Source organism: Rhinoderma darwinii, chromosome 2 (genome assembly GCF_050947455.1).
Source record: "Rhinoderma darwinii isolate aRhiDar2 chromosome 2, aRhiDar2.hap1, whole genome shotgun sequence".
In the NCBI taxonomy this organism is placed as follows: domain Eukaryota; kingdom Metazoa; phylum Chordata; class Amphibia; order Anura; family Rhinodermatidae; genus Rhinoderma; species Rhinoderma darwinii.
Window position 1 is genome coordinate 199,374,371 of NC_134688.1, and position 15,715 is coordinate 199,390,085.

General features: G+C 42.2%; 1 protein-coding gene across 1 annotated transcript in view; it reads left to right on the forward strand.

Annotated features, from left to right (window-relative positions):
- The window catches only part of MRPS9 (mitochondrial ribosomal protein S9), a 116,887-nt gene that overhangs the window by 84,367 nt on the left and 16,805 nt on the right, over positions 1-15,715 (forward strand). Inside the window, exons 6-7 of the mRNA XM_075850347.1 lie at positions 13,330-13,418; positions 15,477-15,552. Coding sequence (XP_075706462.1) covers positions 13,330-13,418; positions 15,477-15,552 — 165 coding nt within the window. The remainder of the gene's footprint in view (positions 1-13,329; positions 13,419-15,476; positions 15,553-15,715) is intronic.

Sequence of the window (15,715 nt, forward strand, 5' to 3'; positions counted from 1 at the left end):
GCATAATAGGCTGCTTAAAAAAAAAATAAGTGTTAAATCTTTCGTTCGTTGAGATCCGATGTGTGATTTGTGTTTTTTAAGTTGAACATTTTGACTGTTATAAATTCTCTAATTACTTTAGAACAAAATGTCGTATCAGCGGTCAATGGAAACAAAAAAAACAATTTAGGGCTGAATTCCAAATCGACCTGAAAATCAAAGTGAAGAATTAAAATTGCAGAGTGATCCAAATTGTATGAATTTCATCATGGCAACTCATATAGTCACGCAGTAGTGTGTATGGCCCCTACGTTCCTGTATGCACTAACGACAATGTTTGGTCATTCTCCTGATGAGACGGCTGAATCGGGGCATCAATGAGCTCCTTGACCGTCTGTAGCACTCTCTTGCAATGTGGGATGTACTTTTTCATGATATCCTAAAGGTTTTCAATTGTATTCAGGTCTGAGGAACTTGTGAGCCAGTCAATGGCATTAATGCCTACGTCCTTCATGAACTGCCTACAAACTCATGAGCACAGGCATTGTCCTGCACCAGGAGGAACCCAGGTAACGCTGCACCAGCGTGTGGTCTGACCATTGCTCTGAGGATTTTATCCCAGTACCGAGCAGCAGTCAAGGTACCGTTGGCTATCACATGGAGGCTTGTGCGACCCATCAAGAATGTGCCTCCCCAGACCATCACTGACTCACTGCCAAACCGGTCATGCTGAATGATGTTGCAGGCGGCATAACAGTCACCAGGGCGTCTCCAGACTCTTTTACGTAGTGACAAAACACTATCAAAATGCAAAACTAGAGAAGAATCAGTCAGGAAGGATAAGTCCGGATAAGGAGAGGAGAATGGTCTCTGGCCTTGTCCTGCAAAATTATTACCTCTTTTGGGGGTTGCAACATAGCAGGTGAAATTGATAACACTTGCTTTGGCTGGGTTGACACGTCGCGTTCAAAATTCATTGTTTTAACCGTGACGTGTAAATCCAGTCTTCTGCTACCTAACTGGACAGATTGAGAAATATATATATTTATTTGTGTGTGTAGAGGAAAAACTTTTATATGAAAAGGGGGGGGGGGGGGATAAGGGAGGTTTTTAAACGTAAAGTTTTTTTTGTATATAGTCTGTAGTTTACTTTTCTTATTAGTCCCTGAACCAGCCATCATTGGATCGCTTGCACAATATACCATTGTGATATATTGTTATTTTCTTCTGTCTCCTATTAAGCCTTAATATAAGCACAAAGATGGCAGACCTTTTGCCGTCGGAGGGAGCCTTCCCCCAATTTCCAAGGGCTCTACGAGGTTAAACCATATCGTTGCAGTGAAGTGTTGGCAATAACATACAGCTGACACCCGCAACTTATGGAGCCAGCTCAGGCTGTGATCCCACACTATACTTTTCCCTCTCGGCCTCCGCAATATACAGGTTGCAGAGGTAAGTGCCAGTGTCCGTTACACGTGATCAATACAGACTTTCCACCTAGCTGTGGCAGATCTCATACAATACATACAACTTAAAGGGTTTATTCATACTAGATAACCCCTTTAACTCCCGGAGGATCAAGACAATTTTGGTCCTCTTTGCATTCCGATAGGCGTACCCTTTTTTTTTAAATTTTTTTTTTCAACACAGCTGTAGGAGACTTTGTTTTTTTGGGACAAGTTGACGTCAAGTGCTTAAGAGCGTATGGACATCATAGTTCGGGATCCTCCATTTGGGACTCCTCTCTGTTAGCCAGATTGGAGAGCCACTGCATTGAGTACAACATGGTCATCCTTTCAAAAACGACAAGTAAAACAAAATTTCACTGCAGGGGCCACCTGCAGCTTCCATTGGTATTTAGAGGTTTTAGCAGCTGGATTCACGATGATCAGATAATCGGCTTCTTTGTGAGATGGGGATTTCGATAACCCCTTTAATTAAATGTGCTTGTGTAACCCTGTGGCTTTTGAGTAGTTATTTACCTGCTGCTAATGACATAAATGCTTGATGTTAAGTGTCGCCACTTCTTGGTTGTCTATGTAGCAGACTGCATGGTTGTCTGCAGGTTTTTGTTAAAATATTTTACCTTTCTAAAAAAGGACACTATATACAGTGAAGGAAATAAGTATTTGATCCCTTGCTCATTTCGTAAGTTTGCCCACTGTCAGCCATGAACATTTTTAGGCTAGGTTAATTTTACCAGTGAGAGATAGATTATATATATTTTAAAAAAAATCACAGTCAAAATTATATATATTTATTTGCATTGTGCACAGAGAAATAAGTATTTGATCCCCTACCAACCATTAAGAGTTCAGCCTCCTCCAGACCAGTTACACGCTCCAAATCAACTTGATGCCTGCATTAAAGACAGCTGTCTTAAATGGTCACCTGTATAAAAGACTCCTGTCCACAGACTCAATTAATCAGTCTGACTCTAACCTCTACACCATGGGCAAGACCAAAGAGCTTTCTAAGGATGTCAGGGACAAGATCATAGACCTGCACAAGGCTGGAATGGGCTACAAAACCATAAGTAAGACCCTGGGTGAGAAGGAGACAACTGTTAGTGCAATAGTAAGAAAATGGAAGACATACAAAATGACTGTCAATCGACATCGATCTGGGGCTCCATGCAAAATCTCACCTCGTGGGGTATCCTTGATCCTGAGGAAGGTGAGAGCTCAGCCGAAAACTACACGGGGGGAACTTGTTAATGATCTCAAGGCAGCTGGGTCCACAGTCACCAAGAAAACCATTGGTAACACATTACGCCGTAATGGATTAAAATCCTGCAGTGCCCGCAAGGTCCCCTTGCTCAAGAAGGCACATGTACAGGCCCGTCTGAAGTATGCAAATGAACATCTGGATGATTCTGAGAGTGATTGGGAGAAGGTGCTGTGGTCAGATGAGACTAAAATTGAGCTCTTTGGCATTAACTCAACTCGCCGTGTTTGGAGGAAGAGAAATGCTGCCTATGACCCAAATAACACCGTCCCCACTGTCAAGCATGGAGGTGGAAACATTATGTTTTGGGGGTGTTTCTCTGCTAAGGGCACAGGACTACTTCACCGCATCAATGGGAGAATGGATGGAGCCATGTACCGTCAAATCCTGAGTGACAACCTCCTTCCCTCCACCAGGACATTAAAAATGGCTCATGGCTGGGTCTTCCAGCACGACAATGACCCGAAACATACAGCCAAGGCAACAAAGGAGTGGCTCAAAAAGAAGCACATTAAGGTCATGGAGTGGCCTAGCCAGTCACCAGACCTTAATCCCATCGAAAACTTATGGAGGGAGCTGAAGATCCGAGTTGCCAAGTGACAGCCTCGAAATCTTAATGATTTACAGATGATCTGCAAAGAGGAGTGGGCCAAAATTCCATCTAACGTGTGCAAACCTCATCATCAACTTCAAAAAACGTCTGACTGCTGTGCTTGCCAACAAGGGTTTTGCCACCAAGTATTAAGTCTTGTTTGCCAAAGGGATCAAATACTTATTTCCTTCACTGTATGCTTGTTTATCGGAGGTTGCCAGAATGTAGCTCGTAGGTCTTTTCTTTTTTTTTTCTTTTTTGTTTGGCTCCAAGGCCCCTGACAAAAAAGTCTGCAGGATCTGTAGCACTGTTCTGGAACTCCACATTTCTGCCCAAATTCGATCTCTTCTACCAGTGGGAATTCTCCAGCATTCTCTGCACTCGGCTGCTCATTGGCTTCTCACATGTAAGCGCCGATTAATGGAGTAGAGATCGTTGCAGGACTGTCAGGAAGAAAAATATTTTGGATTTTTAGTGGAACTATCTGGCACATTTCTATGGTCTTTGCTGAAGCAACATCAACTCTGTGGGCACAATTTTCTGTGTCCTTTGGTGTGGATGTTGTATGCTGGCACTATTTAGTGATGTGGCACCATTGTATAGGTACTAGGTACCAGAATATCTCAGGGGAGTCACTGATGTCACTAGCTTGGAGTCTTGAGATTACAACCAGGTTTGGTGTTAGAGCTATGGCCAGGGCAATTATGTAGGCCTGTGTTGTGTACTTCTGAAAGAATTGTTGTGGCATGTGGTTCTCGACTTCCATTGTTGGTGAACATAGATAGCAGGCGTTTGTACACAGATTTAGAGGTTGACATTTAGCCCGTGCATCGGCAGATGGGAGAGGAGACCCACTCTGGCCACAGGGGTTTTTACAGCATGTATTCTGCTCCTCTTTCCCCTCTCTATCTTCTCCATGGATCTCTCCTAGAATACGCATCATCCCAGTCGGCCAATCAGACTAAGGCGGGATTCACACGACCGGGTCGTTCCCGAGCCCGAGTGCCGGCCGGTAAAATCGGCCATTTTGCCCGGCCGGTTTGCATTAAGTTTTGCATCCGGGCCGGGCAGATCCGGACAGTGACATCAGCGGCAACTCCTGAAGGGGAATCCCCATGTGTTCGGGGATTCCGCTTCAGGAGTTTCCCCTGATGTCACTGCCCAGATATGGACAGAGACATCAAGCGCTCTGTCCGGGAGCGGAATCCCCGAAAACACGGGGATTGCGCTCCTTCAAGGAGCTAAAGTGCGGCTAGCACATAGCAGAACGGGGAGATACCTCCCCGCTCTGCTATAGTGGCGTCGCTGCAGTAGTAGCAGCTGCAGCACAAGTGACGTTTCGTTTACCCGGCAAAGAATTCAAGATCAACAAAGCGGCCAGTGCAGAGAGTGACGTCACCCATCAAGTTCCCCACGGCAGGATCTGGAAACGGGGCCACTTCGGAAAATGTAAGTATATTACAAATGTATTTACATTTATAAATTACAAGCATTAACACATAGTCATTAAATCTCGGACAACCCCTTTAAGGAAGGCTGTGCAAGGTCCCCCGGCAGTTCTATAAAAAACGTGACGGGGGACCAGAAAATATATTAACGAGTGTACTTACATACTTCAGGGAGTACCCTGCTAATAATTTTTGGTGCCTACATAACCCCCTTAACCCCACCAATGCACTAGACCACCAGGGATGGTATTGTTAAAGCCTTCTCTGTCCTAGACCAACACATATATCACCAATTGCTGCTGGAGAAATTAAGACTATCTGGTCAATTTCCAGATATAACCGCAAAACGTTTTTATTTTTACAGGCATTATTTTAAATATGAGAAGATGTAAATAGCGGGTATGTTGGCGAAAGGGGTCCCATATTTAAATATATTTATTACTGAAGAATGTATGTAAGCATTGAGGCTGTATATGAAAATGTAACGTAAAAAAATTCCATATTGATATCCTACTATGTGTAAAATGTTACATTGTCTCTATTGATACCAGAGAGAATACAAATACCACTTATGGAAAGAAACATCAGCCAACCATAACTGTAAGATGCGTAGCGGAGTATGTTATGTGACACTAAATGGCTTTTCAGCAATTACTAGTACAGTTTTGCCAGCCTCCCAGCATTTATTCTGTAGTTATGTCCATTTGCAGGAACCTTTCTGCTCACCCTTGACTTTATAAATAAATGTTATTTATTTAGTTGTGTTCTACAATATGTCTTTTATGCTCCAGTAACTCGGGGAGTTTAGTTTAAAACCATTGGTGTAACAGCTGTGAATTGGCAGTGTATATAAATGGCACACCGTGTTATGGGTAATGTGGTCCTGTAGTCTTGTGCTTGCTCCCCTGCCTCAGCTGGTGATTCGTGTAGTGACAGCCTCATTGCTCTTGTCTGTCGTCTGCTCAGTGGAGGGTTCGGTTGTGAATAGCAAAGTGCGTAGGAGTACTAAATCTGGGAAATATCACTGCTATTAGTATTCATTTACATTCAGTTTAAATCCTATTCGAGAATAACTAGGATGAATAACAATATGTCAACCTGCCCTTTACAGAGCATGGTGTGGTCAATACCTGTGGTCACAAGTGCTTCTTTCTCTATGGTTTTAAATTCTGATTTGACTTTTTTTTACTTGGCCCAAAACAGCAAAATATTAGAAACCAAGTTTTGGCTTTGCTTTAAAAGGAACGGCTCATGTATTTTGATTTTAGATTCATAAGTTAGATGTTAGGCTCTGTTCACAACTGTGTTGGGATCCCGTTCTGATGTTCCGTCGTAGCTTTCTGTCAGAACGGGACCATGAACAGGCACAAACTGACGCAGACGGAAACCAGGGATTTCAATGGTGACTGATCCGGTGCCCAATGTTTTCCGTTTGTCTCTGTTGTGCACTGGACCCGTTGCTTTGAAATCAATGGTGATGGAAACAGAAACACCTGGCTTCCGTCTCTGTCCGTTCAGGGTCCCGTTCTGACGGAAAGCTCCGACGAAACGTCAGAACGGGACCCCAACGCAGATGTGAACAGAGCTTAAGTCTGTAAAAGAGCATGAATGTGTCTTTGTTCCAGTTTTTTTTTTTTTTTTAAATATATTGTATCTTATGTTTTATTTCTAAAAACTTTCCTGGGGGCTACCATATTAAAGACACACCCTTCCTTGCAGCGTGATCTCGCGAGATTACGCTTGCGGTGCTGCAAGTCCCACACAAACGTTAACGAAGTGTCGGGATTGTGAATAGACATCGCGTCCTGACTGGAAGCGATGTCTATTAACTCTCAAGACACTTCAGTAACGTTAATGTGTGAGTATGTTACTGCACATCATGATCTAGCAAGATCACGATGTGCTGAATAAATTAATGGAGAGAAGTGTATGACGCTGATTGGTCACGGATTGGTCAGCGTCATACACTTCTCTCCACAACGCCCACTTGGTCAAAAAGTAAAAACACGCCCAGTTCATTAAGAAACTCATTAACATAGATCTAAAATAGGTTATAATCGTGATGATAGTTTTTCTAAATAAAAAACACTGCTGTTCTCTACATTACAGCACCGATCACATAATCTAGAAGATAGGGCACTTATAATGTGGTGACAGAGCTTCTAACATTAATTACTTTTTTTTTTTTTTAGTCCGTCTCGGGGACTTCACTATGTGATCTTTTGATCGCAGATCTAATTCTTTGGTATACTTGGGCAATAATGCTTTGGTATACTGTCAATGTAAATCTGACAGGAAGTCTATTAGGACGTGCCCCTGGCATATAGCCAGGGCAGGCCTGTGTGCCTTTATTAGGCCCCCGGCTGCCATGACACCACATCGGAGGCTTGCGATTGCATTTGCGGGCCGCAGATGGGTGAGAGAAGGAGTTTCCTCCCTCTGTAAATTATTTAAATGCCGCATTCGCTATTGACCGCAGCATTTAACGGGTTAAACGGCCGCGATCAAAGTAAACTTCAATTGCTACCGTTGGAGCAGGAGCCCGGCTGTCACCAGGCAGCTGAGCACGATTGCAGGACTTAGAATAGGCTGCCGTGAAAAGGCGTATTGGTGGTCACTAAGGTGTTAACCCCTTAGTGACCAGCATATTTTAAACCCTTGACCAAGCTCTTTTTAACGTTTTTCCATGGTCTCATTCCAAGAGCTATAACTTTTTTGCGTCGACATGTATAAGGACTTTTTTTTTGCGGGACAAGTATTTTTTAATAACACCATTTTGGGTACATAGAATTTATTGATTAACTTTTTTTGGGGCGTAATAGAAAAAAACCCAGCAATTTCGCCACTTTTTTTTGCGTCTTTAATTTACGCCGTTTACCGCGTGGTATAACATAATAACTTTATTCAGTGGGTCGTTACGATTACGACGATACCAAAATTATATTGTGTCCTTATGTTCCCTTTACACAGTAAAAACAGTTTTTTCAAAATTGTGTTTGTGTCTCCATATATGAAGAGCCATAACTTTTTTCTATTTTTTTCACCGATGCAGCTGTATGAGGGCATTTGTTTGCGGTACGACTTCTATCGGTACCATTTTGGAGCGACTTTTTGATCACTTTTTATAAAAAATTCTGGCATTGATTTTTATAAAAAAAATTTACAGCGTTCGTCGTGCGGGTTAAATAACATAATAGCTTTATATTTGGGGTTGTTACAGACGCGGCGATACTAAATATGTGTAACTTTTTTTTTTTTTCATAATACAGCATTTTGTACAGGCAAAGTGTTTTGTTTTTTTACTTGTTTATTAATAACTTTATTAAACGTTTCTGTTTTACTTTATTACTAGTCCCACTAGGGGACCTCACTATGCGATCGTCAAATTGCTTTTATAATACACTGCAATACTTATGTATTGTCGTGTATTACTGCCTGTAATTTTACAACGGACAGGCATTTGCTAGGCCATGCCAGAGGCCAGGCATCCACTACAGGCAAATCTGGGGGCCTTTATTAGGCCCCCGGCTGCCATAATAGACACTGGTGCCCTGCGATCTCATAGCAGGGTGCCAGTGAGGGGAGGGAGGCAGCACCCTCCCTCTCTCCAAAACCACTTCGATGCGGCGCTCGCTATCGAGAGCCGCATCTAAGGTTTAAACGGGCGTCGCTGCCCCCAAGTTCTCCGCTACCAGAGGTGGCTGACAACAGTGAGTTTTAACTGCTCCCGTTGCCGCATATTTATTCTGATGCAGCGCTGTGAAAAGGCGTATACATCAGAATAAAGCCCATTAGTGGCCGCCGTGTATTGGCAGTCACTAAAGAGTTAATAAAGATTACCGTAAAAAAAACTTTTTTTTTTCATAAAAAGTGGGTTTATTTAGTAAGTGTAACAAATAAGTAAAAATACACATATATCACCGTGATTGTAATGACCAAAACAATAAAATTAACATTTCATTTAAAACGCAAGGTGAACGGCGAAATTGCTATCTTTTTCTGTTGCCCCCCAAAAGTCATAATAAAAGTTAATCAAGAAGCCCCACGACACCGTACCGATCAAAACTACGTCTCGTCCCGCATAAAAAAAAAACCTCATATCGCTACATTGACGGGAAAATAAAAAAGTTACAGCTCTTGGAATGCGATGATGCAAAAGCAAACAATTTTAGTTCAAAAGAGTTTTTATTGTGCAAAAGTCGTAAAAAATAAAAGACCTAAACATATTTGGTATCCCTGTAATTGTGCAAACCCATAGAATAAAGGTAACCTGTTGTTTACACCGCACAGTGAACGGCGTGAATTTAAAACTCCTAGAACAAGGGCTGAATTTCAGGGGTTTTTTCTATTCCCCCAAAAAAAGTTAATCAAAAAATATGTACCCCAAAATGGTGCCATTAAAAAGTACAACTAATCCCGCAAAAAAAAACAAGTCTCATACAGCTATGTCGACGTAAACATAAAGAGTTCTAGCTCTTTGAATGCGACTATAGAAGAACGGGGGGGGAAAAAACAACAACTTGGTCATCAGGGCCTAAATCAGGCAGCCTATTGTGTTGGCTCTAGGGTCAATGTGAAGACTGGAATATTACAAGATTTATTTATTTTTTTGTTGATCGTAACAAAAACGTTGAGTTTTAAATTATTAAATGTCCTTTTCTGATGTTACATTCCCTTTTAGGCTAAGTTATGAGTTACATGTGGATTGTAATGCAAAGGGTGAAATCCTCTGTGAAAATCCACAGCATTTCAAGATAGAGGTGGTAGCATGCTGCAGCATGCCGTTTTGCGTTCTGAATTTCTCCTCCACATGTGGACGGGGTTCTAAAACCCCATCCACCTGTATTGTGCTGTAAATTGCTGCAGATTTGCGGCAATTCTGCCACATCTAAACATACGTGTGCTCCTCTCAAATACAAAAGCTGCATAGATAGGCCTCATTCTTGTTGGCACAATATTCTTCAATGCTAAATTTAAGCATTCTTTTCATTTACTGAAGGCCAAAAGACGCAGCAACCGAAGGAGGCTGCAGTAGAGGCCTGGCATAGCATCTGACAGGAGGAAACTCCGCATTTTGTGATATCCGTAGGTTCCAAATTTCAGACAGTAATTGATGGCAAGGGATTAGATCATCCAATATTAGGATTGGCCCTTGTATTTATAACGAATATAGAAAACACGGGTTTGCCAGCAAAAGGAATGATAAGTATTTATAATTGTGTTATTTGAGAACGACGTTGTTCATTACTTTAGGGTTTTGCCTTCTTAACGCCTTGTTTTGGGAATTGGTTTCTCGTTGTTCCTCTGCACTCATAGCTGCTCTTCTTATTCTCTGAGCCAGATATACTAGTCCTTCTCAATGAATTAGAATATCATCAAAAAGTTAATTTATTTCAGTAATTCAATTCAAAAAGTGAAACTCATATATTATATAGATTTATTACACACAGAGTGATCTACAGTATTTCCAGCATTTTTTTCTTTTAATGTTGATGATTATGGTAACCGTTAATGAAAACACTAAATTGAGTCTTTCAGAAAATTAGAAAATTGGGTATAAGTTGAAGACTGTAGACTCATGGTGTCACACTCTAATCAACATAACACTTGCAAAGGTTTCCGAAGCCTTTAGAAGGACTGGTCTGTTGCTCAGTGGTCCAAAGTCCTGTTTTCAGATGAAAGTAAATTTTGCATTTCATTTGGAAATCAAGGTCCCAGAGTCTGTATGAAGAGTGGAGAGGCATCAATCCAAGTTGCTTGTGGTCCAGTGTGAAGTTTCCACAGTCAGTGATGGTTCGGCGAGCCATGTCATCTGCTTTTGTAGGTCCACTGTGTTATATCAAGTCCAGAATCAACGCAGCCGTCTACCAGGAAATTTTTCTGCTGACAAGCTTTATGGGGATGCTGATTTCATTTTCCAGCAGGACTTGGCACCTGCCCACGATGCCAAATGTACCAATACCTGGTTTATTAACCACAGTATCAGGCCCCATGCACACGACAGCAAAAAACCTCCGTTTTTGCGGACCGCAATTGCGGTCCGCAAAAACGGAGCCATTCACTTTCATTGAACACTGACACCTTTCCATAGCACTACGGAAGGGTGTCAGTGCCGTGGAAATGTTCCGGGAATTATGGAACATGTCCGTTCTTTCGCATTTTGCAGGCCGTGCTCCCATACTTTGTATGGGAGCACGGCCCGAAAATGCGGCTGTCAGTCAGCGGCCGGCCGTGCCCGCAATCGCGGGCCGTGATTGCGGGCACGGTCGTGTGCATGGGGCCTCACTGTGCTTGATTGGCCAGCAAACTCGCCTGACCTAAACCCTATAGAGAATCTATGGGGTATTGTCAAGAGGAAGATGAGACACCAGCCCCAACAATGCAGACGAGCTGAAGGCCGCTATCAAAGCATCCTGGGCTTCCATAACACCTCAGCAGTGCCACAGGCTGATCCCTCCATGCCACTCCGCATTGGTGCAGTAATTCATGCAGGAGCCCCGACCAAGTATTGAGGGCATATACTGTACGTACTTTTCAGTAGGCCAACATTTTGGTTTTAAAAATCATTTTTGAAATTGGGCTTATATAATATTAAAATTTTCTGAAACACTAAATTTTGGGTTTTCATTAACTGTTAGCCTTAATCATAAACATTAAAAGAAAAAAAATGCTGGAAATAGATCCCTCAGTGTGTAATGAATCTATATAATGTATGAGTTTAACTTTTTTAATTTAATTACTAAAATTAACTTTTTGATATACTAATTCATTGAGAAGGACTAGTATATATGATGATTATCAGCATTGTCCCTTTTATAAGTGAGCGTGATCACACGTAGCAGCTAAGGGACAATCCTGATAATATATATTATTGGCTAACTATGCCTGCAATTCTCTTATGTAAAAGAATTGTGTCTTGGTATTTTTCGAGATAAAGGAATTTCATGCACAGTAATTCCTTAATTACTCCTAAAAATAAGAAAATCATGAATCAAATCAAAAATCGTGCATAGGGTTGTCAAAAATCTAGATTTTATTTTCTTGCAAAATCGCCCAGCCCTACACACATTGATAACTGAGTAGAGATAATGTAGTTGTTACCTGCAGTCCCATGTAACACCACAAATAAGAGACAGTGAGAACTCTGAGTACAGATAATGTAGTAGATGCACACACAGAAATAAATACAGATACAGGGGCGTAGCTAAAGGCTCTTGGGCCCTGGTGCAAGAATTTAGCTGGCGCCCCCATACCCCTTCCCAACATCATCAGACCCCTGCGTTCGCCTATGCCCAGCCACCTTGCCCGACAGACTTCGTGAATGCCTCCGCAGTATAATGCTCCCCATAGCTGACCCCACAGTATAATGCCCCTCATAGCTGCCCCCACACAGTATAATGCCCCAAAGCTGCCCACACACAGTATAATGCCCCCCCATAGCTGCCCCCACAGTATATTGCCACACATAGCTCCCCTATACAGTATAATGCACTCCATACAATATAATGCCCTGATACAGTATAATGCCCCTAATAGCTGCGCCATACACTGTAATGTCCCATACAGTATAATGCCCCATAGCTGCCCCATACAGTATAATGCCCCCCCCATAGCTGCCACATACAGTATAATGCCCCATAGAGCTCACATACAGTATAATGCCCCCATACGGTGTAGTGCCCCCCCCATAGTTGTCCCATACAGTGTAGTGCCCCCATAGCTGCCCCATACAGTATAGTGGCCCCATAGCTGTCCCATACAGTATAATGCCCCCTTAGCTGTCCTATACATTATAATTCCCCCCATATAGTATAATGCTTTCTCAGCAGCTGCCATATGAGCCCTGTTCCCACGACGGGTGGCGGATGCTCCTCCTCCGGTCTGTGCTGTGAGTGACACGGCGCAGACAGGCGCGATGACGTCACTACATCGCACCTGCCTGCGCCAAGCCGCTCGCGGCACAGTGAATGAATGCTGGAGCAAGGCTCCAGCATTGCACTGAACTGTATTTCCGTCCTTAGGACGCAAATATAGTTGGAAGCGCCGTAAGCGCTGTGTGGCAACGGGGGCCCCGCGTGTCCTCCAGTCTTGGGAGCCCGGTCGCAACTGCGACGATTGCGACCCCTATAGCTACGCCACTGTATAGATACATATATAGGCACTTAGATACACATACACACATACTGGATCTTATACAAACACAGACACACGCAGTCAAATAGAGGCACAAACCGACAGACTGAGCACTCACATCTCCTTCCTCACAGGCTTCTTGCAGGTCGGGCTGTGGGTGGAGCTAACTGTGCCTTGGACACCACGTCCTTGCCAAATATATATGATTATCTTAGTTTGTCTAATTACTTTTAGCCTGTGAAACTTGAGGGACTATGTTAAACCCCTTGAATTAAAGCTGAAATTCTTCACTTCAATCACATCTTCATTGCTTTGTTTCAAATTTATTGTGGTGGTCTAAAGAGGCTAAACTCTAAAACTTGTCACTGTCCAAATACTTCTGGACCCGACTATATGTAATTACAGTATATCTGTTCCTGACTTGAATTCTCTTTCTCTATTTGTTTTAAGGATGCACATGCAAAGTTCCTCTCAATTCGAGCATATGGAGAAGAAGTTAAGAGAAAAGGCTTAAGTGCGGAAAATGAAAAATCGGTGATGTAAGTTTTCAACAATTTCACTATATACCCATAGTACTGTAATATGTGAGTACTGGAAGTTTTTGCCTCTAACCGTTTGTCTGAAAGCACCTAATAAAGAATACAGAGGACTCGTAGTTATAAGTCTGTTGTATTCTTGAGGGGAGTACCCCCCCACACCTACCTGCCTCCTCCAGTCCTCACCAATAAGTTTTCCAGTTAGTGGCAGACCGGAGGCCTAACAATGGCCTCCTGTCTGCCAAGTGGCGAAGCCTGTTAGGCTAAAAAAAAATTACGGCCGTAGAAACAAGATGGCGCAGGCTCAGAAGCTGAGCCTGCGACATCAGCCGTGGGTGTCCGCTGTATGTTACAATTGACACCCTGCTCTAATGGCAGGGAACGGAGCTAGCACCGATCCCTGCCATTAACCCCTTAGATGCCACGATCAAAAGCGATTGCGATGTGATCGCAGGGTGTCGATCATTGCTGTGGCAACCGGAGGCCTAACAATGGCCTCCTGGTTTACCACATACGGAAGCCCGTTAGGCCCCACCCGGAGGCAGGGCCTAATAGGTTTGCTGTCAGTGAATAACTTGTCCGCTTTAATGCATTGCACTGCGTGGGTAGTGCAATGTATTAGAGTAAAGATCAGAGGTGCAGACCTTCAATTCACCTAGTGGGACAAAGAAAAAAAGTTAATACAAATTTTGAATAAAAGTGTAAAAATAAAAGTTTTACGTTAAAAAAAAACACTGCCTTTTTTTTCCTATAATAAGTCTTTCATTATAGGAAAAAATGAAACCGTTAAAAGTACACATATTTGATATCACCGTGTTTTGTAACAACCCGAACTATGAAACCGTGATGTGTTTTCCTGCATGATGAACGCTGCAAATAAAATAAATGAAAAATCATTGCCAGAATCGCTATTTTTTTGGTCACCACCCCTCCCAAAATATAGAATGAAAAGTGATCAAAAAGCTTATTGCTGATGCAACCACCCTTACCTCCATCGGATTTTCACATTTGTACGAATAAAGTTGGAACATCGTTTCCTTTTAAATCAACCAGCGCTGGATCAAATTTTCCTCTGTTTTAATCAAAAAGTCCCAGGTACCCAAAAATGGTACCAATAAATACTACAACCTGTCCCGAAAAGAAAAAAAAAGCCCTTACAGAGCTTGGGCTTCGTTCACATCTGCGTTGGGACTCCGTTCATGGGTTCCGTCGAACCTTTCCGTCAGGGGAACCTATGAACCGAATCAAAACTGAAACAAACGGAAACCATGCAAATGATTTCAGTTTGTCACTGTTGTGTAAGGGTTCCGTTGTTTTGATGGAATTCATACTGTAGTTGACTGCGCTGATATCAGAAATCATTGATTTTTATTTTTCTTCCTGTGCCGTTTGTCCAACACAGACTACTAGAAGGAAGGAACGAACGACGTCTCTCCCTTGAGTGCCATTCCCCTTCATTTGTAATACAGAGATCCCGTGGTCCGTTGTTGGTTTATCCAGTGTCTTAGAATAATCATTTGTTGGGGTCACAGTGCACAAATCTCACTGATGACCTCTTCTAATATGTCTTAGTTACATTTCAGAAGATGTGTATTAATGAACATTCCCTTTTAACTGGGCAAATTCAGTTCTTCATCTGTATGGCATATGTGATGAGAGCAAACTACAGGACACAGTGATTTCTGGTCCCCAAAATCTCTCTCCCCCGGAATTAGATGTCATAATTGCTTGCTTTGTATCTTAGCATTTTTCTAAACTCTCACTTTAAATCTATTTCTTCTTCATTAGGGATAATATTTAATGTATTAATATACCACTTTCTATTTAAATATCCATCTCCTTTCCACACTGCCGCCTTTTGATGCTCCTGACATCACTGAAGCAGAACTGCTGTTCTCATAGAAAGGTGCTATTTATAGAGAGCAGTTGAAATTGTGATTTTCTACAGTGTTTTAGTTTATCATCAAGCCACGGATGCCAATATTAGTGATGTCATGTGATGCGTCTCTAATTGCCGGAATAATTAGCGAATGCGTAATGCTGTGTGTTTGTTTTGAGCAGAGACCTCTCTGGCAGTAGATGGTTGATTAAGGAAGAATTGGAGATCCTGCTAGTAGAAACATTGTCTGACCAAGACGTAAGTAATGTTTTATAGGTAATAAAATCATTTCTATAGGTGTTGTATACAAATTATCATGAAATATGTCAAATTAGTTTTTATTTATGACTATAAAATTCTGGTTTGGGGCTTCTTTAAAGGAACCCTGTCATGTTGAACATGCTGAATATCTACAGGCAGC